This window comes from Pinus tabuliformis, chromosome X, assembly GCF_031772625.1.
Source record: "Pinus tabuliformis cultivar Carrire ecotype Pingquan chromosome X, CPIR1, whole genome shotgun sequence".
NCBI classification, from domain to species: domain Eukaryota; kingdom Viridiplantae; phylum Streptophyta; class Pinopsida; order Pinales; family Pinaceae; genus Pinus; species Pinus tabuliformis.
The window spans coordinates 157,213,261-157,240,262 of record NC_142308.1 but is presented as its reverse complement, the minus strand read 5'-3'; the positions used below and the strand labels follow the sequence as shown (position 1 = coordinate 157,240,262).

Genomic DNA, 27,002 nt, shown 5'->3' with positions numbered 1-27,002 from the left:
TTTAATGCATAAGACGAAATGAAACTATTAGTCGCACCAATATCAAATAAGATTTTGAGTTTTATGCCACTAATAATACCTAAGGATTCCACTACAGTGGACTGATGTGCTGCTTGGTTGTTGTTGACTGCAGCATGGATTGTATGATTGTCTTGGGTGTTTGACGATGGCTCTTTTCCTGTTCTATGCATTATACTTGACGAAGCTTCCGAACAATCACGTTGAAAATGCGATCCTCCACATCCCCAACAATTAACTTTGGGTGATCTCCTTGAGTCAAATTGCAAGTTTCTAGACAGGGAACTTCGCCCTCTTGTGCCACTTCCTCTCGTGTTTCTTCCTTTATTAGCAGTTCCTCGAGATTTCCATGGACTTGTGTTTGATGATTCAGCAGCTATCGTGTTAACTGTCATGGGAGCTCTTGTTCCTACTCCTCTTGGGGTAATTCTATTACCATAAGGAGGTGGTCTCGAGCTACTTCCCCTGAAGAAGTTTTGGGGAGTCTTTCTTGGAAATCCTGGCTGTAGGGGTTTTGTTGGTCTGACATCCCTTTTTATCCCCAGATGCTCCTCTGCATAACGGCCACATTCAACTGCCTCGGCTACTGATGATGGCTTCCACATCCTAACCATGGCCCTGATTCGAGGATTTAATCCATATATGAAGCACTCAGCTTGACATTCATCAGTATCTAGATAATGAATATATTTCACAAGATCCATAAACCTTATCTCAAATTCCTCCACTATTTTGTTACCTTAGACTAGCATATGAAAGGCCCCGGCTTGCTGCTCTTGAAAATATGGAGGTAAGTACTTGGCACGGAATTTTTCCTCGAACAATTTCCAGGGAACATTATCTGTTGTGAGGTGTAATTGCTTTTCCAAATTCCCCCACCAAATCAAGGCGCTTTTCTTTAATTGAAATACAGCAATTTTCGTCTTAGAAGTAGAAGAGTACTCTCTTAGCGCAAAACATTTGTTCATTCCTTCTAACCATGCTTCAGCACGTTCTCTAGCTCGTCCTCCTAAAAATTCTGGGAGTTTAATTTTCTGCAGCTCCCTAGAAATATCTTCCTTTGATTGTCTATAATCAAAACCTTTGGGCTCCACTGGATTTCTTCCTTCAAGTTGAGATTGCTCTTCTTTGGTATTAGCGATTGGCGGCCCTTTTAACGTTTCCAATATGTCTTCCAATGAGCGCATTATAACGGTTAACTCTAGTGCTGAAGCGATTGGTGTTGATGATGGTCTCAGTGGTGGTAGTGGTGGTGGTGGTGATGATGGCGATGGCAATGGCATCAACGATGGCGATGCTACTCGATCACGTTGCCGTCGTTGATATGTTCTTACCATCGTAGCGTTTCTTGGATACATAATAAAATTATGAAAATCTTGGGTATACTTTTAGATTTAACATATATAATTTTGCAAATTCAAGCTCACAAACGGGTATAGTTTCTTTTTTCTATTTTTACCTGCTAAGCAAGTCTTACTGGCACTGAGGTCAAGAAGGGTGGTATAGCTACCTCCTTGTCCTAATGCATGGTGTTCTATACTGATGCGTAATAATTCTTAGCAAAATGCATGGGTCTTCATAGACCATAGTATCACTTCATAATATTAGCCTAGCATTTTCTAGTCCTAAATAGTGTCACGAGATGTTCAATTATCAAAAGGCTCTTAAATTCCAAAAAATTCAAAGTTCAAATAATATCTTCATTAATAACATAATAACACCTTAGTGTTATTGATTGGCTTATGATGATTTTGTTAGAAAATAACACCTTTATCACCATGGTACAAAACTTATACTTTTGATAGCTCATGTGAACACCCCTTTATAGACTCTTCAATTAATATCATGCGAATAGAAAGATTGTTTATCATAAGTACTCTCCCTTTACACTCTACTTGTCCTAAATGATCCCCTTTTATTTATTTTTTCTTTTTTTCAGTTAGTATGGTCAAATAACTCTTTAAGAGATTATAATAAATGGATTCATCCTCCAATAATTCCTTGAAACATTCCATGCCGAATAAAGAATCTGAATTTTTATTATGAAACCCAATGAACTTTAAACAAAATTACCTTAAAAAAAAATAAAAAATATGAAATGTAAAAACGTTCCCATACAGTTTCTCTTTCTCTTTATATATAATATAAGGATAAAAAAAATATATATATATATATACATTAACACAAAATTAACTAATATTTAGAATCACTAATTAACCTGACCTAGTCTATTAAGATGCTTAGCCAGATTTATTTATTTTTTCAATCATTATATTTAATCCCTTTAAACGATGACGACGTTATCTTAAATGACACAAATTTTCCAAGCCAAACATGAACTAAGACAGACAAATTAATTTTACTCTTGTAATATACGGTTTTGATGCCTGTAAATATTTTATAAATTAATGTCATGTCCTCCCATTGATCTACAATATAAAAGTCAAAACAAAAAATAAAATAAAAATATGTCCATCGAATTTAACCCCCGACATGGAGTCCCTTCCTCTAAAACTCTATACCACTGCCACGCAAGACGTGAGAATGACAAACACCGAAATAGGTTGGGGTTTCCAAAAGACGCCGATGGGTTGAATTGTTTGGTAGAATACATTACCACCATTCCTGTAGGATGTGGTAACACATGGGTCGCTGAAAATTCGTTTTCTCTTTTCTGAGGCTTGCTCTCTCCGCTACTCGTGGAAAGTTGATTCGCTTTCACATTTACGTGGCATGCTCTTCTTTGCTGCTCGTGGAACTCTCATGTTCTCTGTAATACTCACTTAATTGACTCTTCTCTAATCATTTCTATATGAATGACGCGAATAGAACGGGTGTCCCAGTGTAAACATTTTTTTAATTCCAAATTCCCTTTTCATGAAGTATTGGAACTGGAGTTCTAACCCAGAAAAACGTGTAATTCGTTCATTTCTACATGGCGTTACATATGTCTAAAATTTATTTAAAAACGAATGAAGTGATTTAACATATTAACATCACTTAATCAACATCCTAAGGTTTCCTATTTTAAAATGCCCAACGCTGAACCATCTGTATTGATTTGCCACCATACAATTGTCGCTACTCATTAGGATTTTATGATTTCAGGTCAATTCGTAACCTCCAAAGATGAGTTTCTTTTTTCCATATTTATTCTACCCTCAATTCTGACAAAATCACGCTTTCCGCCCAATACATATGAGTTTTGATGTGTTCATGGCTTTGAGTATGGTAAAAGTTCGAGGACATAGCTGTGGGCGTATGGAAATACAAGACCTGATTTGAGAACATACGTATGACAGGAATGATACCCATGTTGGCTGTAACAATTTTGATACTGTGTTTTTATGATAAACAGAAATTACAGTTGATTTTCACAGTTATTCCATATCGTATGGAGAGCCTGAAGGCCCGAAAGAATTCAACCAAGCATCTGATACCAGACTGTACGGGCCCTAAATTCAAAATTTAACAGGGTTTAACAAATTCATGTTCAAGAAAACCTGTGAAGCCCTAAATTCGAAATTTAAAATAATATAACAATATTTTTGCTCACAAATACCAGAATATGAAATTTTAATACATAATTTATCCATTCTTCTATTCAGTACCAACTTGTGTGCCCCATCGCGACTCTTGCTCCCAAAACCTCCCTGCCAAACTGAGCACAGTGTCGGTACCCAGCTCCAAAGTACTTCAATTTCGAGGTACTCTGGTACCTGTGCCCAAAACTTCAAAAACAATTGAACTCAGAATGCCTTCTATTTGATTGGTAACATTGCCAAAATTTCTTGTTGTCTCTCTGCCAATTTTCCCAAAATTCCTCCTTGCACTTCCTCCAAAAAAACAGCCTCCCTTCCTCCTTATATCTCTCTAAATCACCGTCATACTTCCTTTTGACCATCAACATGTTCTTCAATCATTTTAACCTTACGTTATAAGATTCGATTGAGTAGGTTATTCACCTATAGAGGATATGCTTAGTCGACAAGTTTAATCCTTTGGCTTTATTAAAAGGTTATAGTTTGTACAAACGTTTATGTTCTATGTTATTAAAATTTTATTTATCATATTCCCTTATATTGTAATTAATACAAAGAATATAATTTCATTATTATACTTAATAATTAACAATAATTAATATAATATTATGCTAAAGTTCTTATTTAGTTAATATAATTCATAATATTATAGTTACTTTCTATTTTGTATAACACTCTGTATTTACTTTTATTCTGGATAATATGTTAATGGTGGTTTACATAGTAAGTAACCCATTTTAATATACACATTATATTCTGTCAAGTTTGGTATTTACTCAGTATCTCAGTAATTCATTTATTGGAATTTTCATAATTAGTTATCACGTATACTAGTGCAGTGCATACGATGCATGCATATGTAGCTATCACATGCATGTCTTGTATTCATGCTAATATTCACATTCTATTTGTGATTGTAGATGGGTCATTACACACCTCAAGTGAAATAATTCAAAGCAAGTGTGCTTTAATATACCATCGCACTGCATAAAAATTCATTCAATCACCTCCAACACATTCAAAAACTTAGAATTAAACATAATTGAATAAGATCACAATTACTCAAGAAGTTGGTTGCAGCATAATGAATACTGAGTGATAGGTTGCCATGAATTCCTTCACTTGCAATGGAGGTAGTGGTCTGAGAGACTAGAACATAGAAGGGTGGGATCTCCGCTACTACCAAAGAATCTAAGGAAAATTGTCTAACCCTTGTACCGGTGCACTAATATGCATATATGGAAGAAACATTTCCTCTCTCAAACTAGTTGATCCAATGTCTCAAAGCATGGAAAAGTAGGAAAGGCCAAAAGCCTTGTAAGTACAACCAACCCTTCTTAATTTTTTGCTTTCAATTATTTCAGCAAAAACACAAAATATTTTTTCTTTGCTCCACTTCTTCAATGGAAACATCAACAAAATCTGCTTTTCATATCTCCTCATTGAAATGGAAAATCTCACATTTACTCTAGCTTTACCCATGAGGACATTAAGTAAAAGCTCCCATTCTCTCATTAAAACTATTTCACTCATTTTCCATGTGATTAAATAATTAAATAAAAATTTAATTATTTAATCATTTCACAACTTATGACTTTGAAGTCATAATCCTTGAAAATTTACCAAGAGATATGATTTAGATCCACACAAGTGTCGGCTCAAGACAGAAGCCCATGACAAAGATGCTACTCAACTCCTCACTTTTCCATCCAAAGGAAGCTCGTACCACCCCACCATTGCAAGCTAGGAACCACAACCAAACACTGCACTTGCCAAATATATAAGCTTACTAATTATGCACATGCCTAAAAAGGCAATCCTACCTAAAAAAGAAAAAAAGCACAAAAGTACAACTTTTGGCCAAACGACATAATAGGGCATAATAACAAAAAAGCACCAAAGCAAAAGAAAATGTGTCATTCCAGATCTAAGTGAAAACAATCACATTGAACTCGCTTTTTCACCAAGATCAAGAAGTAGTCAAAACTGATGTGTGGGCCCCTGATGGTCCAAATATCAAAAAAGCAAAACTGCCCAAATAGCAGTTTCCTGGAAACTAACAAAATTGAATATAGAAGGCCCTTTGATCAACGGTTAAGCCATGAATCGTTTGGAAATATACCAGTGTGATTGAATCTCACCAGACTCTTACACTTGAATAGCAAGAAGTGTTACTGGGGTTAACAGTCACCTAGTAAGGCTTTGCACTAAGGTGGAATATTATGTTATAACGATACCAAACCAGCCCATTGAACCGAGCTATAAGCCAAGTCAAAGTGGTCTACAGTCAACTTGGCCAAGTTGACTCAAACAGCTTTTCAAAACTATGCCCCAAATAACTTGTAATAGTTAGTTGACCCACTAAAAATAAGAAATAGAAAATTCTCCAAATCAAAATCTTGGTCAAAGCATACCAATAGCTAGCCAAAGGTCCAGAAGAGTCAACGAAGTAGTGTATGTATCAAAATGTGTGATCTAGGATGCCATGTACCCGCAAATAGGTACAATGTTTCCCCCATCCCAAAACATAATAATAAAATAATAAATCTACCTCCATATGCGTGCAAGAAGGGTGAACATAATCTAACTTTACAACACCTTATAACATCATAATGCTAGTGCAAGGTCACCACAAGTGCTAGGGCACAATGTAGAAGGCCCCATGTACCCACTTCATACACAATCAACTATTAAATCCTCTCGATCGTCCTCAATATATGACCATGAATAACTAAATTTCCAAAGAAGCATAGTACATATGACACGAATAAAGTGAAAATACATGACATATCCACTAGAGACTCCCACATGAGCTCAATACTACTATCTAATGGAACTATAACGCATAATGAAGGCTACAACAATAAAGGTGATATACACCCTCCTAGCCAATAAACCATCATGTCATCATAATCATGTTCAATACATTGCAACCTAAGTAACTAGATTTGTCCTCCTTCCCCCCCCCCCCCCCCCCACATGTCCCGAATCCCACGTGTCGGACACAATTCTCGAGGGACACATGTCTGATTCGTCGGTCGAGCTTGTCCAAACAGGAGGGATTCATGGACCTAGCAAATCTTATTCACCTAAGCAGCATGTCACAATTTTGGGACACGTGTCCCTCCTGAAAAGCATGTTTCGGCTCTTTAAAAGCTCAATTTGGGCTTGCTTTCGGCTCATTGTAATGTGTCTCTTTTCTATATGTGTGTGGGATCAAGTAGCAATGGGTTTGGGACTGTTTTGGAGGTGATTCAAGCAACTGGTAAGTGCATTTTGCTTTCATCCTCTTGTTGCGAGAGGAATTGGAGCACATATGGGAATTTGTATGGTTTGAAGAAAAGCAGGCTTGAGCAGTTCAGGGCAAAGACAATGGAGTATGTGCACACCAACCTTCGTCTTATTTACAGGAAGAGGGACTAGTGGTTGAAGGAAAAGACAAAGATGTGGAATGTGTTTCCGAAAGATATGGTTTTGGACAGCAGTGTTGAGTTGGCATTGGACAACTTGGATCTTAATGAGCCAGTGCTAAAGCCTGTCACTTTTGATGATGGTGATAGTTTTGAGGGGTCATCCTCCACACCAGCAGATGCAGAGATTATAATGGATACAGAGGAGGAGGATGCGATGAGAGCAGTGGTGACCGTGACAGTGATGTTGATTTTGATGATGATGATTGATGAGCTACCTACTACATTGTAGTTGTTTTGTATTTGTTATTTCAATTTTCCATTAGCATTCCTAGTCACGGGTCACTCAAACCAGCAGGGGACCTAAAAGGGGTTCCTAAGAGGGCAACGGTGGAGGCTTCACCCACTGTCACCACAGCTAAGTCTCCCTACCCTTTACGAACTTTCACCGATGGGAGGAGGTTCGGTAGTGTAGTGATCACTTGTTAAGTATATGTCAATGGATAGGTGGGAAGTGACCCTGGAGACCCTTTCCCAATGATGAAGTGAATATGGAACTTGCTTGCTCTTTAAGCAAGGGACTTGATCCTCCAGGGGTAAGGGGTGAGGATTGGAGGGTTGAGGGAGAAGGAATAGGTTTATAGACGAGGTCCTCAATCCCTATAACCCTTGGGAACTTGGATTCCCCAATGGTCCTTGACAAATAATCTTTATTGAGAATTGGGACCACGCGAGGCTAAGTGGACCCAGTCCAGGTTCAGGGTTGGAATGTAGCAACCAATGATGTTCCTATCCTGGACAAGGTGAAAAGAAAGGACCAAACAAGAATATTTATTTTAAAAGGTTGAATTGATCCTGTTGAGGTCTAGCCTAGGGGATGCCTAGGCAAAATTCAATCCTAGAGCTAGAGCTTGGGATTCCCGGAGATTCCACCATTAGAATTGCCTCAAATTTGGAGGAGAGGGAGAGAACCCACCAGTGCAGTAGCCTGTAGGAGATCGAAGCTTTTCCTTGGGTCAATCTCCGGGAAATTGATGCCCTAGGTGACCTTTGAAGGCTAGACGTGGGAAAAAGTGGAAAAAGGTGATAAAGGTGAAGGAGATGACCGCCTTTTTTAGGGATCAATGCCTAATTCACTTGGGGATATGGAGTCAAGGATGATGATGAGTAAGAACTTGGTTTCTTGATCAAAGAGGCTTGGAAAGTAGGCTTCATCCAATGTTGAGAGAAAGAAAAGAAAAGTGACCTTCAAGCATTTATACTTTAAAGAAAATGATGCAAGCTTATCGAGACAAATAATCTCTAGGACATTTCATTCATATAGCACTAGCCCATACATTAAATTAGCTAAAACATGCTTAATTCCACATTTCAATTATGCAGCAACTAGCCCTAATTTTAGCAGTATGCAACAACAAGAATAATAACGTCAAAATTTACTTACAACGTTACAGAATATATCCAATCAGCATTTTGTTTGCAAGACAAAGCACCAAGATAAGAAAAATAGCTCAAATCCATAAGTCAAAATTCATCCATCTCCAAAAAAATATCCTCCAAGGAAAAAATGTGAAGTTCTCTATGATTAGAGAGATCCCAAGTCAAATCATAATCCAAATGAATGTATCTAACATCAATATATAGCCTCCTAAGGAGTTTGAATTAGCCTATGGGCCTACATTAGCCCCTAATGATAAAATAATGTGCAAATAAAACCCTTATTGGTAACAAGCCCACCAAACTAGCTCACAAGTGTAAAAATAAGCCTCACAAGGGGCCAAATAATAATATGTACATGTCATGGGGCCCGCCAAAGGCCTAATAATATCTTGAAGTGCCATACTGAGGAATAAATTCATCGAAATATGATGGACAAGGGGGTGGCCCTTGTTCTCCAAGTAGTAGACCTGTGGTGCTCCTAGTGGGTCTGAGGGCACATAAATGACCCCATGGGTCTACATATGAATCGGAGATGTCTGTAGATCCTCTGCAAGGGTCCGAATGGTAGAACGAATGTTGTCATGACATCGTACAAGTCCTGCGACAACTACAAAAGTGTGTAGGCCTCATGTGGGGGCCTGCTAGGCATAATGTACCAAGCATATCACCATCATCCCAAAAGTGGATCGCTAGTAATCTCTGAGCACCGATTAAAATCCGTGGAGTGTTGTCCGTTGTTGTGGAGGCCAATGGCTCTCAATGCACACCCTATACGTGCCAATGTAGACCTCTGGGGGTTAGGATCTCGTATAGGGAGACCAAACCCAAATGGAAACCACCTGTAATCTTGCATAAGATCCAATGTGTTCCCTAGGCTTCTAGTACAACCAATCGTTAAAATAATCGGGTAAAAGAGTTTACAAATCATGGATAGCAAAGTGGGCACTTCATAATGGCATGCCCTTGGCATGTGCTAGTGTCTCCAAGCTCCTAAGGGGGTTAACCAAGTACCTTATTAGGTGGTTTCAGCCCTTCAAGGGGATAGTATGTCCAAGTTACATCCCTCTAATGAGGGTAGCAAGTAATAAATAAGTGGAATGGAGTAGGGAATGAGAGGGGAAATCCTGGGCCACATATTGGGGCATAGGGATACCTAGATAAGGGGAAGCCCACACATGGGTATGTAATGTGTAGGAGGGAGCAATCGTGGTACATGAGGTGCCCCGTCCTTGATTTTTCCACCTTTATTTATATGCCTTTTGCCTTTTGTGAATTTTATTTAATTAACTGCTTGGGGCTCAAAGGACAAGAGCATGATGTGTAAGATATAGCAGTGATTACCCCTTTTAGGTAGGGTGGTTCATTACCCTCCAAGGGTTGGGACAATCATGGATTCCTGAATGATAAAGGAGCTTCATCTAGGGCCTATGGAACCAAGGTGATGACCATGGATTGGGGTAGAGCTCATGTATTGGCTTTTGCCCACGTGCTAATTATTTTGTCCCAACCATCTTTTGCATTTTGTGGTGCAATTTCCTATTAAATGTTGGCCAATTATGTTGTTTTCTTTTTCTTTTAACTGCTTCAACCTTCGGGGCATCATTCTAGACCTGGCCCAAGGTGGGGGCAAGGGGATAGGGAGGCTGGCCCTCTATGGACCCAGAATGGAAATGTGGACCTAGGTGGGAGAAATGATGAATGAGGTATAGTGAGCAGAAAGGGAGTAATATATGCAGGTAAAGGAGCGGGACCATGCACCCAAAGTCGGGGTTTCCCAAGTAGTACCACCCTAAAACCAAATGGTCAATAAAGGAGATCCCACGGGACTAAGATCCAAGGGTAACAACAAAAAGAGATCAAGGGGACAAGAGCACAAACTAAGTCCACCCTTTCTGCCAAATCCCCCCATTAATCCTTACCCAGAAGTATCCATGATAAGTAAACCCAATACTCAATTACCAAATGACAAGACACACCTTTAGATTCGGGATGCCCACCTTCAAACATACGACCAATACAAGTGGGTGAGGGACCACATGGCTGGCTCAGGTGGCAGAGAAATGGCAAAGCGAGCTAGTAGGAGGCTGCAAGGGGCTGCTGGCTGCTGGCTGAGGTTCATCATGGAGAAAAAAATTTCCTGGGGATATCACCCACAAAGTGGTGGGCAACAGGCTCAGTACCTATGTAACACATTTTGATTTTGATGACTTAATGAGAAAACTACAGTTTATTGTTAATTTCTTCTCTTTCTCGTATTGGGTCATTGATGAATCTGTCACGATTGTATTTGTATGCGTAATGTTACAAATTTACAATCTAGAATCTAGATGTATGTCTGAATTTGTATCATCATGAGAATTTGTGTAATATGAAATATTTATTTAGCATTATATATAGATATCTATATATATATATATATATATATATAACTTGTCCTACATGTCCCGTTCCGGGGGGTCTACGTGCCCCATGTTAGACACTCGAATTTTTGTGTCTTACGTGTCCCATGTCCCCATTTCTAGTGACTTAGATTGCAACACATCAACAAGATACACAAAGAAACAGGGATTAAACACTTTGCACATGACACCTTCTTTAAAAATCACAGCATCCACCATTGAGCAATGGTCAGTTCCTTTGGAAACCATGACATTCTTTGGGGAACCATAAGGGTAATGCCAAGAAAGGTGTGTGCTTCCATAATATGCGTTTGGATAATGTCAATGAATAATCTGGACACCTATAAATATATAGCCACCGGTAGCAAAAATGCCTTTCCCTTGTCTCTCCTGAGAAATAGTAAGCCCATGTGGAGGCAGTAAGCAGTAGCTTTCTTCCTGAGAATATGCTGGAGAAAGAAAAAGGATATTTGAGCTTTTATGGTTGCTAAAATTAAATCATATGATGACTATTTGAGCATTAAATAAACATAAACTTAGAGAGGTGTTCTGATGTGCCTAGGATATTCCTTTTGGACAGGGAGTAGCCCAGCAATATCCTTGTGTCGCTGAGCTGTTCCCTGCATATTGGTTACGGAAAGGGGCATTCCTAACCCATTCCACAATCCCTATGGAACAAGGGACGTGTCCCCAGCCCATGGGGGATGTTGTCCCCTAAAGTGTACACCTAAGGCACAACACTCAGAGTAGGGATCAGAGTGACAGCCCCTACTCTGAGCGTGCGTTGCGCAACAAAGTTTATATCTTGCGGGGTTGGAAACTTTTCCCGCACTTAGGTGTACAACTTGGGCGACAACAGGGGACACATAACTGAAACTCCAATTCAATTGAGCATAGCCATTTAATTTTCATGCAGTAGTTCATCATCTGTAATTGGATATATGTTATTGTGTAGAAAATAAATTAAATCTCTAGGGGTTGCAAAATATGTTTTGCAAGTTAGTTGTCTTTCATTTGCAAATATGTTCATAATAGAATACAAGCATTTGGAGAAAATCAGCTAAGAAATTAGATAGCTCACTTGACAAAGTTCCATTAACATGCCAACCTCATATTTGCATATTATACTGCCTACTTGTAACTCATTAGTTCGCATCCATTATGCATTTCGTAATGATAAGTACTTACTTTACATGCACAAAAGTACGAAACCAACGAATCCAGTATTGTTTGTCACAATTTTATTTTAAGGAGAACAAGGGAAACAGAAATTGACAGCATCGAAATGTGAAAGGTAACACCAACCTGCTGAAGCAAAACCCGAAGGCGAGCAAGCAACGCCAACATTGTTAAAGCAAATGGCATGAAGAAAGTCTGGCCGAGTAAAGTAGAAATCAGTCTGTAAATTGAAGTCAAGATAGGTTGGGTATGTTTCATCATTGAAGTGAATTCTCTGTGAAAGAAGCATACAAAATATGTGGTAAACAACCAAAACTTTCTTATTAAAAGCGGACTTCTTTTGCAATAAAATGAAATGCTTTTGTCAACAATCCAGAAGGCAAAATGCACCTATGGGACCAATATGTTCAAGTGTAACAGTCAAAAAACAAAGAAATTGTTTGCAGTTTAATGTGCAAACAAGAATACTACAAAAAATAAAAACAAACAATGTACACATCTAGATATCAGCATTTTGCATCTTTATCATCCTGAAATTGACAGAATGCAGACAAAATTTTCCTATGGTAGCAATATTTTCCCCATGAAAACACTGGATCATGCAATGTTGTTTGGCATTGAAAACATCTTTAATCTTCTCCTTGCACAGTCATAAGTAAATCACTTCAACTAAACATGAAAGTCCACTTCTACTTCTCCTAAACAACACGGACAATGTTTAATTCCCTACCATGAAAGTCCACTTATACTTCTCCTAAACAACACGGACAATGTCTAATTCCCTACCTCTGTGCTCTTCTACTTCAGAGAAAAGTTCAATTCACAGGCCTGTAACAGCCAAAACTCAAAGAAATTGCTTGTACTTTAATGTGCAAACAAGATTACTACAAAAATTAAACATAAAACAATGTACTCATCTAGATATCTGTAGTTTGTTTCCTTACCATCCTAATTGACAGAATGCCGAAAAAAAATCCTATGATGGAAATATTTTCACCATCAAAGCATCATTGGATCACGTAACATGGTTTGGAATTGAAAACACCTTCAATCTTCTCCTCACATGACCATAAGTTCTACACTTTAACAAAACATGCTCTTCCATTTCTACTTCAACTAAATAATAATGACCCAATGTCTAATTCTGTTCCACTATGTCTAATTTTATGTCTGTTACCACAAAATCTAGCAGGCCTAGTGCAAAGACTCACTAGACAATCTAGGCCTTATGGCAACAAAGAGATCAGCCACCACAGTCACCTCAATGGCCTTTCTCCTAGTGCTTTGTGGTTGCATATTATCCCCACAAGAGAGCCTTCCTCAGCAAGACTTAAAGGTTAGATGACTCGGGTTCCAAGCCAAATAGCTCTCTAACAAGCTTGCAGATAAATCACCTAGAAATGTCTTCATAAAGGAGGATTCAAGGGTGATAAGAGTCTAATTGATATGGGAAAAGGTACTGGAAAAGACTTGCAGACCAAGATAAGAGTTACAAATGTTCAAGTGCACTTTCCACTAGCGCCACTAAACTAGAGTTTTATGATATGCAGATTTACAGCATGCAATAGCATATAACAACAAAGAAATTGCCTCTAAATGATGAGATCAACAAAGAATCGAAGGTTATTAAAGGGGTAAACAAGGGATTAGGTCAACTTTAGGTTTTAATGGTTAAAAATGTATACAACAGCAATATAAACCCTAGACGTCAGCCCTAAATTTGGGGTGAAAACATGCAATAAATGCTATATTTTGTTTTTCAAATATTAATAAATGTGATTTACACCTAAAGGACAATAACATATAGGAAGAAAAATGGTATTAAATGCAAATTTAAACCAAACTCTAAACCTAACCAAGAAATGAATAAAAGACAGAATTGAAAAGGTGATCCCACAACTAGGCTAGTGCCTCTATTCAATTGGGCAATGGAGTCAACTAGGGCGACGTCAATGATGGAAGGACTTGGATAGAGAGAGTGGAAGCCAAATTCACTTCTCTTAGAAAACCTAGCAAATTCTGTCATATGAGATTTAAGGTCAAAGTATGCATGAAAATAAGTTCCTTTGATAGATTCTTGAATGACAAATTTTCCATAATCACATAGACACAACAATTCATGAAAGATATTGCACTTTTTAAAATGGCACAAGATAAACCCTAATTCCAGAAAATATCATGCAAAATGGAAGATGATAACATTAAATTTACACAATTCATAGTCTCTCTATGCAAAAATATACTCCCCAAGACAATTCACTCCATTATTCACCCATTGTATCCAACAGAGAAAAAAGAAAAGAGCTAGTGTGCACTCACTCAAGAGAAGAGAGATGAGAGAATGCAGTCTGCTTCTTGCATTTTGATTGTAACATTCATTAGAATGTCGAGGAGGGCTCTGATGGCGGAAGTGAAGAAAATAATGGTGGCCGTGGACGACAGTGAACTCAGTCATTATGCTCAGCAATGGGCTTTAAACAACCGGCATCTTTATGGAAGCGCTGTTTCTCTTGTGATATTTCACGCTCAACCAGTGGTAGCCTTCAACACCGCTGCACCAATGGGGATAACAACTCCTGGATTACTTGAAACGTTTTTGGTTCAACAGAAGCAGGTTTCTCAAGCAATCCTTTCTCGTGCTAAAGAGATATGTGCTCAGGAAAATGATATGGACAGCGAGAGAGCCGGGAAGACAATGAAAGGGAAAGCCTGTATTAACTTTTCTGAAAACCTATCTGCCCATTCGAGCTGCGCGACAGGATTCAGTCAGCGCGTTGATGTAGATTTACGGCTCAGGGCGAGGGAAGATGGGAATCTGGTAACTTCCGAGGGGTGCCTGGGCATCTGGAATATGCTCATTTGGAGATTCGTTGCCAAATGGGGGCAAATGAAGGTTGCATACAAAGTGTTTGAGAAAAGTCCTGAACGAGATGCTACTGATTGGAATGAGTCGCTTTCTGGTTCTGTGAAGAATGGGAGAGAGGACGACGCATTGGGACTGTTCTGGGCAATGCCTAAGAGAAATGTGGTCTCATGCACTGCCATGTTTACAGGACATGCGCAGAATTGTTATATGGACAGGGCACTTCTGGCCGGAAGCAAGCAGCGATTCTGCTCCTCATTTTCGCCAGATTTGCTTGCAGAGGTTCCTCTATTGATTCAGCCAGATCTGTTGGAAGAATCTCAGGAATTTCAAATCCAAGTCAAACTACTGGGCAAGACAAGGATGCATTGGGTTCGAACAACAGATCTAGTCCAGGATCTTCTGCAAAAACTGGAAAGCCGGATGGGGATCCCCTCCTCCTTCCTCAGATTGTTATATGAGGGTAAGCAACTAATGAGCCCCCTTCCTCTCTCTTTTTACAGCATTCATAAGGACGCCTCTATCGAGGCTTCTTTTCGCTTAAGAGGTGGCTCCTTTGGGCAGACCTCCTCAAAGACGCTGCGCAACCACAGTCCGCTTCGAAAGCAGCCCACCCAAACGCGGCTCCAAAGCCTTTTGTGGTAGACAAATCAGAGGAAATTCCTTCCATCAATTTCTCTCACGCCGAAATTGAAAATCGTTTACAGATTTTTGAAGAATCAGCACTCATCTGCAGATTTAATGGGCTTTGGCCTCGCACAGCAGATCTATACCAATGGATCCACTCCACTTGGACCAAAAAAAGCAAGATTTACTTATGTTCAAAAGGGTTCTTCATTGTGGTTTTTGACTCAAGTGAAGATTACCAGAAGGCCTTAATGGGAGGCCCTTGGTTCTGGGGTGCGGCTGGGCTCTTTCTCACTCCCTGGTTTCCAGAATTTGACCCCTCTACAGCAGTCATCACCAAGCTTCCGATTTGGGTCAGGCTCCCGAATCTTCCAGCTCATCTATGGCATGTATCTGTTTTCATTGCCATTGGAGAGACTTTAGGACGGTACCTGGCTGTAGACAGCTCCAGGAAGGAAAATGGTCTTTTCACCTACGGCAGACTTTGTGCAGAAATAGATATCAGTAAAGGATTACCGGATCAGATTAATCTCAAGATTGGAGATTTCCACTGGACTCAAACCTTGGATTACGAGAACACAGCCTTCAGATGCCGCCATTGCCATCAAACGGGGCACCTCCAGAATACATGTCCTCAGTTCCTCCAAAAAAAGAAGAATCCAAATCGCAAACCCAAAGCCAAGCGCTGGAATCCTTGTGAGCCTCCCCGCTCAATGGGCAGTCTAGATTTCTCTAGTTCGGATGAGGAGGAAACTGAAGCTGTTTTGCAGAAGGATGAGGCTACGGTAGCAGATATGCAGAATGATGTGATTCCGATAGATACTCCCTCGGGAGCTCCAGCAGTCTCCTCTGACCCTCAGTTTTCTCAGAAACGTACTCATTGTTCTTCTTCCTCAGATTCTGATAAGGAAATTCAGCCGCCAGTGCAGAATAGTCTACAAATTGTCTTGGCTCAGCCAAACTCCACTGGGTGGGTCAAAGTAAACAAGAAAAAAGGCAAAAAATGTCGTGTGGATGGAAATGTTTCCTCGGGGTAGTTCTCTGAGTTGAGTTCTTTCTTTTTGTTCTCCTTTGTCTACTGAGTCCTTTCTTGGATTGTCTCTTAGCGCGAGGTGGTAGCCTATCCCCTGTGGCTCCCTTGCTTTTCTGCTTCGCTTGCTTGCAAGCTTGATTGTACTATACTTTTCTTTTTTTAATAGAATTAGTCTTTATTCAGAAAAAAAAAAGAGAAGAGAGATGAGAGTATGTGATGATGATCCAACGAAAATGACTTCCCTCTATTTCTATGACAAAAAAGAAAAAAGCTAGTGTGCACTCACTCAAGAGATGAGAGTATGTGATGATGATCCAATGAAAATGACTTCCCTCTATTTCTATGACGGCAACCAAGTCATTTTTTATTAATTTACAATGAAAAATACCTAAAAGTTTGCCTAAAGCATTCATCTAGCCAATAGGTCACAAGCTGACCTAAAGATAGCTTTACAAATGATAAATCATAATAAAAATGTCATGACTCCTCAACACGTGGGAGGAAAGGTGTCATGTCCCTTCCCAAATAAATTTGTAACAGGTTTTGGTCTCTCCACAATTTTGCATAAATTTTGATGAGTAAAGGAACCCAAGCATTTTTTACTTAGGAACTTAGGAGAAAGGAAGGTTGAATTAGATTGCTAGTGGAAGGTGGGGGCCACCCACGTGGGAAAACACACTTGGGCACTTGGGCAATTCAAATTGCCTTGGAGGGGAATCGAATGGCTTGGAGAGGGGCCCACATGGGGAAAGGAAGGCCCACGAAGATATAAGGAGGAAGAGCTCCCCAATTGAGGGTATTCTTTTGCACATCGAATTCACTTGTGTTGCTCGAGCTGCTTAGCCGAGTTACCTGGTTGTTTAGCATCGAGTTTCTCAGGCAGGAGACTCAACCTTTCCTTCGGGGGACTTCGAGTGCCACCCTAGGAAGGCATTTCACACTACCTTGGAGGAGAACCGGAGGAGATTTGTGGCCACACCACCCAGCCTTTGATCCAGCATAGTGTATTTCTGGAACACGCAGAAGGGGAACATGCAAAGGTGATTGGGAGTTCATCCAGGTAGCTCTTGCCGAGAATGTTTGGGGAGTTGGAGTACAGCAGAGAATCAGCATTTAAGAGGAGTTTGGGAGCAAGAGGTTGCTGCATTTGGGTAGCTCGACTTATAGCTTTTGTGGATTGCGCAGAGGGCCATTCTGGGGGCTCACGTGGGAGTTGGTGGAGAGAGCTACGGAGCTGGGATCAGCTGGGAAAAGGGAGGAAATCCATAGGGGATAGCATCTCAGTATTTGGGGCAAATTTGGAGGGCCTTCCCAGCCATGTCCAGACAAGCCAAGATTGCCAACGTAAGGAGGAGGACGTGGTCCTTGGAGGTCGATTTTTAGAGGTCTGAACTAAGCCAAACCCTTTATGGGTTTTGGTGCATTTTTGTTGAGGAGCCAACAACTGAAGTTGTTGAATTTTCTGAGCATAGGAAGCAAGGTTTCCAGCACATCCTTTTCAACAGGCGGCGCAGTTCTCTGGGCAGCATAGATCACCTTTGGACCAGTAGTTAGGCAGCACTAGGATCATCATTTGCTCACCTGGGTTTTGTCACACTTGTCCTTGGAGACAAGCCTAAGTGCACCATTCCATCACTATTGTATTTGCTCCTGAAGGATTTAATAAAATGGCTCAGTTGTTCTCTATTTCTAGTGCTTTCATGGGTGTTTATTGATTGTATCTCATTTCTGGAAGTTGGTTTGTCTATTTTCTTTGTGTATCACTGAATTTCCTACTTAGGAACATTACAAAAGGCACTCCAACATGATGTCATCCTTCAAAAGTGGGAATTTCCATCAAACAAGTGAATAAGCAGGTATAAGAGTGCTCCTCACTCATAAAAATACATGGGCACATCCCTAAGTAACATCTCCTCCACCAAGACGCAATCATCAAGAAGGCTCACATCACCCTCCTACAACATAGGTGGGTGATGTGGCAGACCTAGCATCAATCGATGTCATCAAAATAAGGTCTGCTACCCTCCCAAGCCATCTCAAGTGGTCTTCATCCTCGTCTGGTCTCTAAAACAAGGCAACATCCATCAAGAAATTTCAAGATCAGTCTGGGGGCGTCCTAGGTCCATCTGAGCACATCATCAATCAAGCCAGCACCTCTACTTGGCTCATCATTTCAACATTCGAAGGTGTAGCATGGGGCATACAATCATGTGGGGGCTACTCAAAGCCCAATGCTCATCTCAAGAGGGGTAACATTGGGGTTGCAATGTAATATATGCTCTCAAAGCTAGGCTAGACATCCTCTTCACTATGCTTGAAAGGTGTCAAGCCATCCCTCAAGGGATCTTTGTTGCATGTGTGATGTACCACTAGAAACATACTCTCAAGATCAAGTGAGATCGACATCATTAGGGACAAAAAATATTAAAGCATCACAGTAGACCATATTCAATGTTAGGGCACAAAAATACTTTACACAAGCCTTGCCTTCCTAGCTAATGATTTGTAACCAAGTTACCATACTTATGAAGTTACCACACTTATGTTAAGAATGACTATATAGTTAGCCATGTTAGATGCTTCCAAACCCTAAGGGGAAGGACATCTCATAGGCATGACCATCAACGCATAGATGCAAGTAATAATTGTGGTCATGGAATGGGAAAGACTTCAAGGAAGATGACCATAGCCATGGTACCAGCTAAAGGAGCTCCAACATCTTGAGCATAATAATCATAAGAGGGAGCAATCGTCGAGGCATGAGTTACCCCTTTCCTCAACGTTTTTTTTCCACCCTTCTAGTGCACCTTTTACTTTAATGATTTGTATTTCTTTCTTGCATAGCTTAGGTGATCTAGCTTGCTTTATGCTTTTCCAATGAGTGAGCCAAGCAATGCAAAGGTGTCCAATACTTGTCCCACTTGCTAACAAGAATATCTTGTATGATGGTGAAGAAGGCATCCACTGATGTCTCATATTCAAGGCACTCAATTCTGAAAAATAATGGTCCTCACGACTCAATCATGGAATCCCACCCCTCATAAACCTCTTCTAGGATGGGTTGGTCTGTGTCTGCAAATCGTAACAAAGCAATTATAGGGTCCATGATCTCAATAGTAAGATCTACCCCCTCCCATCAAGCATCATCTAACACTGTATCTTTGACTCTTTTTGAGGCTGCTTGATCTATCTTTCTCCAAAAACACCAAAACTCTGAAATCACCATAGCCCCAAAAGTGGTCTTGACCTCCCTCAACCTCTCCACCATGATGAATCCAGAGACAAATTGTGTATCTACAATCTTCAACAATGACAGATGTGTGTACTCTTTGTAGATTATGAGAACATTGGTATGATTTTGTACAAAGTAGCGGATATGGCATGCATCCTCAATAATATTTCCAATCCATGGCACATCAGAAGCAATAGATTTAAGTGTTAAATTCAACGAATGGACAATGCAAGGTGTCCAAAATATTTGTGGATATTTAGCTTCCACAATCATGCTAGCAGCCTTGCAAACAAGCGCATTGTTTGTAATGATTTGCACACAAGAATCAACAACTAGATCTTCAATAACTTTAATGAACAACTAATCCATATATTGTGCATCCTTGTATTTTCCAAGAGCATCCACTGCTTTCAAGAAAACTAGTCCATTCAAGGCGAACACCATGAAGTTAATGAGTGGACAGGCATGCTGCATCTATCCATCCATCACAAACAATACTAACCCCAGATGATGGCCATGATGATTTAATAGGCTCAAGCATTTTATCCACCTCCTTCTTTTCCTTAACCAACAATGTGATTCTAAGCTTCCCTAAACTAGGAAGCACATACCCCAATGCAACCCCTTGAGCTAGAGATCAACACATCTCAATGAAAAAAGATGATCATGCAACATTAAATCATATGAAGATGAGATTGACAAAAAAAAAGCCAATAGTAAGATCAATCTCATCCATTAGACAAAGTGTCCTCCTTTTTGTTGCTTGACTTGCATCCACACTGGAACTCCCAAATGGATAATTGTTTTTTCCTCAAGAGTGCAAGAGGATCCTCATTCTTGCTTTTCTTAGATGATGCAGCCACCATTACCACACCAACATTGGCCTCTCTTTCTAGCTTTTTCCTCTAAGATGTACATTGTACTTGTTGTCGCGCGGATTGACACGACAACGCTCAGACCAGGGGCTGTCACTCTGATCCCCGATCCCTCCGTTTAAGCCTGTCTCCCGCGGCTAAGGGGGGTAGACCCTTCTAAATGATGAAGACCAACTGCCGACCAGTTGGTTGGGAGACACGAGATACGAAATAAAAAGCACTCGATGGATTTGATTAATTGAGCAGACCAGTGCCTTAAGAGATTATTATTACAATGATTACTTGTTAAATGATGCAGAAACATAAACCGTGAATAGCAATCATCTATCATCAGCTAAATCATAATGCTCTTAAAATGACCAAAACGATATCCAGCAACTGAAAATTTTAAGAGATGAATGCTTTAAACCACCACGAATCATAAACCATTAACCAGATATCAATTTCGCATCTCGGCTTGAAAATTTAGATCTCAGCATGAAAGATGATAAATCCCGAAAATGACTGGATCTGACGAAGAGAATTTTCCACAAAATTTTAATATTTTTTCAAAAAAATTTAAATCTTTTTTCAATGTTTTATTTTTATTTTTTATTTTTCAATATTATAAAAAATCTAAAAAAGGAAAATCTAAAACTAAAATCTAACATAAATCTAAAACCTAACTAAGCTCTAAAAAAGAAAAATTTACAAATAAATCTTTTTATTTTTATTTTTCATAACAAAATCTAAAGATAAAAATCTACTCTAAATGCAAACCAAAATTACAAAAATTTAAAAAAAAATTAAAATCAAAACTTTGAAAAACTAATAAAACAAAATTTTTATTTTTTATTTTTTTAAAAGTAAAATATAAACATTAAATCTAAATCTAATTAAAATCTAATAAATAAATTATGCAAACATATATAAACCTAAACTATAATCTAAATAACTAAATCAAAATCTTAAAAAAAAAACCTAAAATCGTAACTACATAAAACAAATTAAAATCTATATTAAACAAAACTATCAAAACAAAATCTAACTAACGCTAAGCTAATCAAAAACAAAAATACGCAGATATATATACATAAAGAAAAGAACAATATTGAAATTTTTTGATTTTATCTTTAATATATCTAAAACGCATCCAAAAAAAAAAAATGAAAACAAACTTACGCTAAAAATGAAAACCAGCAAACCGTATTTTTTCTATTTTCATATGTATTAAATTATTAAACCTAAAACTAAGACTATGCCTAACAGCGTTAAAACGAGAAGGAATCAGAAGGCATTGACATAAAACTGGAAGACGCAACGGAGCACAAAACATGTATGGAAACCCTAGCCGTCAAGAATCACAGGTAAATGCTGATCGAAATGAATGCGTTACCACTCCAGACACATTACCTGGGCATCACGATATCTCTCAGTAGAAGTCAAAATGATTCACGTTATTACATGAGGCGCGATGAAAGAAGACCCATGCAGGGACGCAGCGACTTACGATTCACCTGAGCGTGAATGATTGGAGCTTACCTGGCAATCGATCCGCAGGCTGAGCACGTGTAAACCCAAGCCGCCGAAACGACTATCTCTCGGCCACCGGAGGAAGGAAGACCAGCATCGAAGCAGAAAAAAAAAATTTACAGTCGACGGCAGTGAAGATTAAACGCAGTCATGGTGAAGAAATTTACCGTGACCCTGACGATACGCAGTTGCTTGCCCCAGTCGATGGTGAATGCCAGTGTTTTGCTATCGCTTTAAACGCATACGATGCCCACAGATGCACAGATGGCTCTGCCTTGATCGCAGTCAAATGTGATAAACAGTTATTATATGTGTCTGATGTGCGTGAATGTGAATAGATGGTTCTGCCCACGCTGAAGCCACTGCTCGCCTGACGCATATAAGCCAAGCGAAATTCTGAGTGAAGACAGAAAATCGCAGCAAAGGGACAGGATATGGCTCAGAAGGAGACAGCGTGTGAAAAAGATCTTAGAATTTGTCCAAAGTTTGGCAGTTTTGATGAGGAGCCTGCAATTTCAAAGAAACAAAACCCTATACCTGCAAAAAACAAAAGAAAACAAACCCTAGAACCGATGATTAATTTACAAATTTGGCCCCTTAACAGCCAGATTTAGCAGTAAGCACAGAAAATATTTTAAGAATAAAAATTTGAGGTTTTCACTGTGAAGAACTTCAGAAAAATATCTCATGCAAATCAAATAAATAAACCGAATGATAGACCCAGGATCAAATCCAACTGGACTCAGCAAAAAATGCTTGCGGGAGTTGGCTGGTTCACCCGAGAACTTCCCCGAATGCCCACAAGATTTCCTTCAATGATGTTTTCTGCACAGCTCAAAACAACCGTCAATAAAGAGGGCAAAAATGCTGCTAGATCTCAGGAAGTAATGGAGATACCTGCCATTACTTCAGAAACCCTAACAGCACCCAAACCCTAGCAAGTGAGCAAGATACCTGTACCCACAATACTCTACAAAAGCTATTATTAATGGCTGAAAAGAAAATATGCAGAAAATTAAACGATCTCACAGCATTTCAAGAGAGTAACACCAGCAAGATATGGACCCCAAAGTCTTCTTTTATTAACCAGAAACAGATTTACAAGAGAGCTTCTTCAGTATCAGACTCACAGATCCAATTATCTGAAATGACCCCCTAAGACCCTATATAAAGGAAATGACTCCAACGGCTAGTTCGATTGATCCATGTAGAAATGATCTCGACCGTTGATGAGGATCAAGACATCTCTTGATCTCATCCGTCGATTTATTCACTTAAAATATTATTATTTTATTAGTTAGGGTTTTTGCTTTATTTTTTAATTTTTTATTATTTTTTATTTATTTCATTTTTTAATTTTTATTTATTTTATTATTTTTATTCATTTTTTTAATTTTTTAATTCATTTTAAAATGGATCATCGAACTAAGCCTTCGGAAACATCACCTAGGACCTAGGACTTAGGACTCATGAGGGGATTTAAAACATTTTTCGACCCTCAGGACACATTACATCATGACTTTTACAATTTACATCTTAAGGGAGAAAACCCCTTTAACATAGACCCTCACAAATCACCCAGTTCTGCGACACAACTATAATCTAGCAGATCAACACACTAGGATTCTCCTAAAATTCCAATGACAAAATCCATCCCGGCTTTGGGGTCAGGTTTGAAGGAAAACTCTGTCGATCCATGGATCGGTGAGACGAAAAACCTTCCGGGACGTAGATTACCACTAGAAAGTTAGGTCCACCTAGGCAAATTACATAAACGACTCATATTTGCTAGGATTATTTACAATTCATATATGCAGACTGGGTTTACAATTAGAATGATCAAGCTGCTGATGACTGCTGGATGGCACGGACACGCTGATCAGGTGCTGCCCCTTTTTCCAAAGAAAAAAGGGGGGTGTACTGCATGGGTAGTTGACCGGTAGAGGTCAACAGTACTCACTCTTGGAAATGCTCCAAGTCCATAAGATGTGCCCAACAAATGCCCTTTCACATGGAAATAGGTGCTTTTGAATTGATGGTTGCAAAAGCTGCATGTCCAAAGAACATCAGCTCCTCCTTTAACTTGCTCCTTAGCCCTTGATATCCTGTAACATACTTCCACGATGAATATTTCAGTTCTTGAGCCCGATGTCTTGCTAAAAAGATGCTTCTCTCAACATTTGAAGTTGGAGTTGCAACACCACTTCCAACAGATGGAATATTGGTAGACCACGATGAAATTGAAGGGGGGGGGGGGGTTATCAATGGGGGCATTCCTCCCTTTCTTTTGGCCCTTTCCTACTACCCTCGATTGAGCCATGATTGTTCTAAATATAAAGAAAAATGGGTTGTTGTAAGGTTGTGCATGTAAACAAAAGCGGACTGGCAGACAAATATATTAAAACTAAAAATAATTTGGAAGAGAAATCCACTTACCTACACCTTGAATCTCCCTTAAAACTCGTCTCCCTCCTTTGCTAGTCTTCCACACACTCTTACAGCTCCAAAACAGCAAACACAAGTGAGGAAAATTGGCCCAAAATCACCTTTCAGAAGCATGTGGGGTCAATTAACGGCAAACATGTGTCACAGAATCAGGACATGATTTTGGCACGTGATAGAAAAACTCGTTCCCTCACGTCGAAAATGAGTCAAACTCCTGTCCCTCACCTCAAACCAATGTTGCACGAAGCAAGGACGAGGCGGGTACACAAAAGCTTTATTTCCCAAAAATCTAGGAAGCGAAGCATCATGGAAATGTCTACTATATATATATATATATTGCATTTTATTCATAAAAAACATCCAAACTACCAAATTAGTTGTAGAAGACATGAAAACATGCATATTTTTACATAAATCAACATAGATATGGCATCCATGATTCAATTGTACATCAATGATTAATTATTTGATCATCAACCATCTAGATTCTAGCAATTAGAAACATACATCAAATTTTTAAGCGTATCATAGAACATAAAACATTTAGAAGATAAAATCATCAAACATTCAAGTAACTTATCTAGCAAGTGAGCAACTGTCAACATGAGTCATGTCCAAAATTCAAATAATAATGTTTACAAAATAGGCCACTTGACCACCACCAAGACTCAAGTACACTGAACCAGAAATTTTCAAATTCACAACAAGACTACAAATCTAATCTATGACAAAAGTAGTAAACTATGAATATATCTACTAATCTCTCCTCCTTCCACCACGAACAGTACGTGAGCCTCCACATGCTAGCAATGAAGAAGATGGTGACAGTGAAGAAGATGGTGGCTCTTGAAGTTGTGGCAGTGGAACAGATGAAGATGAAGCCCCTGCTGTTGGTGTTGAAGCATGGAACTTTGGAACCATGGGATCGAATGGGGGTGACATCTCAACTCAATCATCATCATCTTAGATAAGAGCGTCCACCAATTACTCTAATCGCAACACTCCATCCTCCAAATTGGGTTCCTCTAGATTTTTGTCCCAAACCTTAAGGTCTTTATTAGTCTTTGCATCATCACAGTAATGGGATAGCAATCGCAAGTTGTAGTGAACATAAACCAAGCTCTCTGCCCGATCTAATTTAACTTGTTCCTTTTAACATTGTGGATGAAAGAATAAAAGCTCCAACACCTCTCTGCAGAAGAAGTGTTTACCACCTGTGATACCATACGCAATGCCAAAGTTTGTAAAAGTGGAGTAGCACCTCCATGCATGTTCCACCACTCAAGAGAAGATAAATTCTCTTGATCTCTAAAGGCATGCATTCTCCCAAATGGACTAGTGATAAGCGTATAGTTGCTCAAATGTTTTCGTAGCATGGCAGACTCCTCCTCATCAGGGACTAATTTATCCAATGTTTTCATATAACTAGATAGAACCTTTGGATCTAGGTGTGGTTTTCTCCTGCTCCCCCCTTGGTGCTAGTGCTGAAAGCCATGATGGATGATAGTATTTAGGTGTCGAAACATATGCTAAGGCATGTAATGGAATGTTTAGCGTATCCCATCTTTTTTCCACCTCTGCAAGAATATAATTATACAAGCTGATATCTCTAGCTTCAAAAATTTCTTTACTCTGCCCCAACATGTTATCCATTTGTTCATACACCTCCCCAATTATTGTCTGATCTAAATCTGCAAACTTGATCACATAATAAATTGGTCTAGTGAATTGCACCTCCCCAATTATTGTCTGATCTAAATCTGCAAACTTGATCACATAATAAATTGGTCTAGTGAATTGCAAAACATATTTAATCTGTGACCAAAAGTAATTGTCAAGAATAGTGTCCTTGGCTACATTAACACCATCTCTATCAATGTTAATGTCATCCTATTATTCAGAGGTCACCATATTAGTTAAAGCTTGTCTCACCTTCAATAGCCGCCTAAACGTGAGGTAATAACTTACAAAAAAAAAATTGCAAGTTTAAGCAACTGCAACTTGGAGTAAGTGCCATAAAAGTAGTTTACCCTTGTATTCCCTGTGATAAATTTAATGAGTTGCTTCCCTCTCTTATAAAGCCCATTAATCCATCCATATCCTTTTTGCTTCACAATATCATGCATCAAAAGGTCCAATGTGTGCACCAAGCACCCGACCAAAAGATGTGTGGGTGATAACGCTCAATAATTTTTCCGATTGCCTTACAATTTGTTGCATTATCTTTGATCACTTAACAACATTATTTTTTTTTAACCACATGGTGAATCGGTAACTGCCAGTCCTCATCTATGGGAGACCCATGATCAATCCTCGTAGTTGCCTCTATAACACCAGGAGTACATCCAACCACCTGCAAGTTGGGTATACTAAGATCCTATGATTTTAGCAAGAGCAGACTCACGTGCCGCCAAGACGGGATTGGGG

At 39.2% G+C, this 27,002-nt stretch overlaps 2 protein-coding genes across 8 annotated transcripts in view; one reads left to right on the top strand and one right to left on the bottom strand.

Annotated features, from left to right (window-relative positions):
• LOC149138932 (uncharacterized) overlaps window positions 1-27,002 on the bottom strand; it is a 251,773-nt gene that overhangs the window by 80,105 nt on the left and 144,666 nt on the right. For all 7 annotated transcript variants that reach the window (XM_089452900.1, XM_089452904.1, XM_089452902.1 and 4 more), the window contains one exon: window positions 12,115-12,208. In XM_089452900.1, coding sequence (XP_089309026.1) covers window positions 12,115-12,208 — 94 coding nt within the window. The remainder of the gene's footprint in view (window positions 1-12,114; window positions 12,209-27,002) is intronic.
• On the top strand, window positions 12,215-15,496 carry LOC149138933 (uncharacterized). Its single transcript, XM_089448357.1, has one exon. It carries the CDS (start codon window positions 14,330-14,332, stop codon window positions 15,494-15,496), a length of 1,167 nt encoding a protein of 388 aa, XP_089304483.1. The 5' UTR covers window positions 12,215-14,329.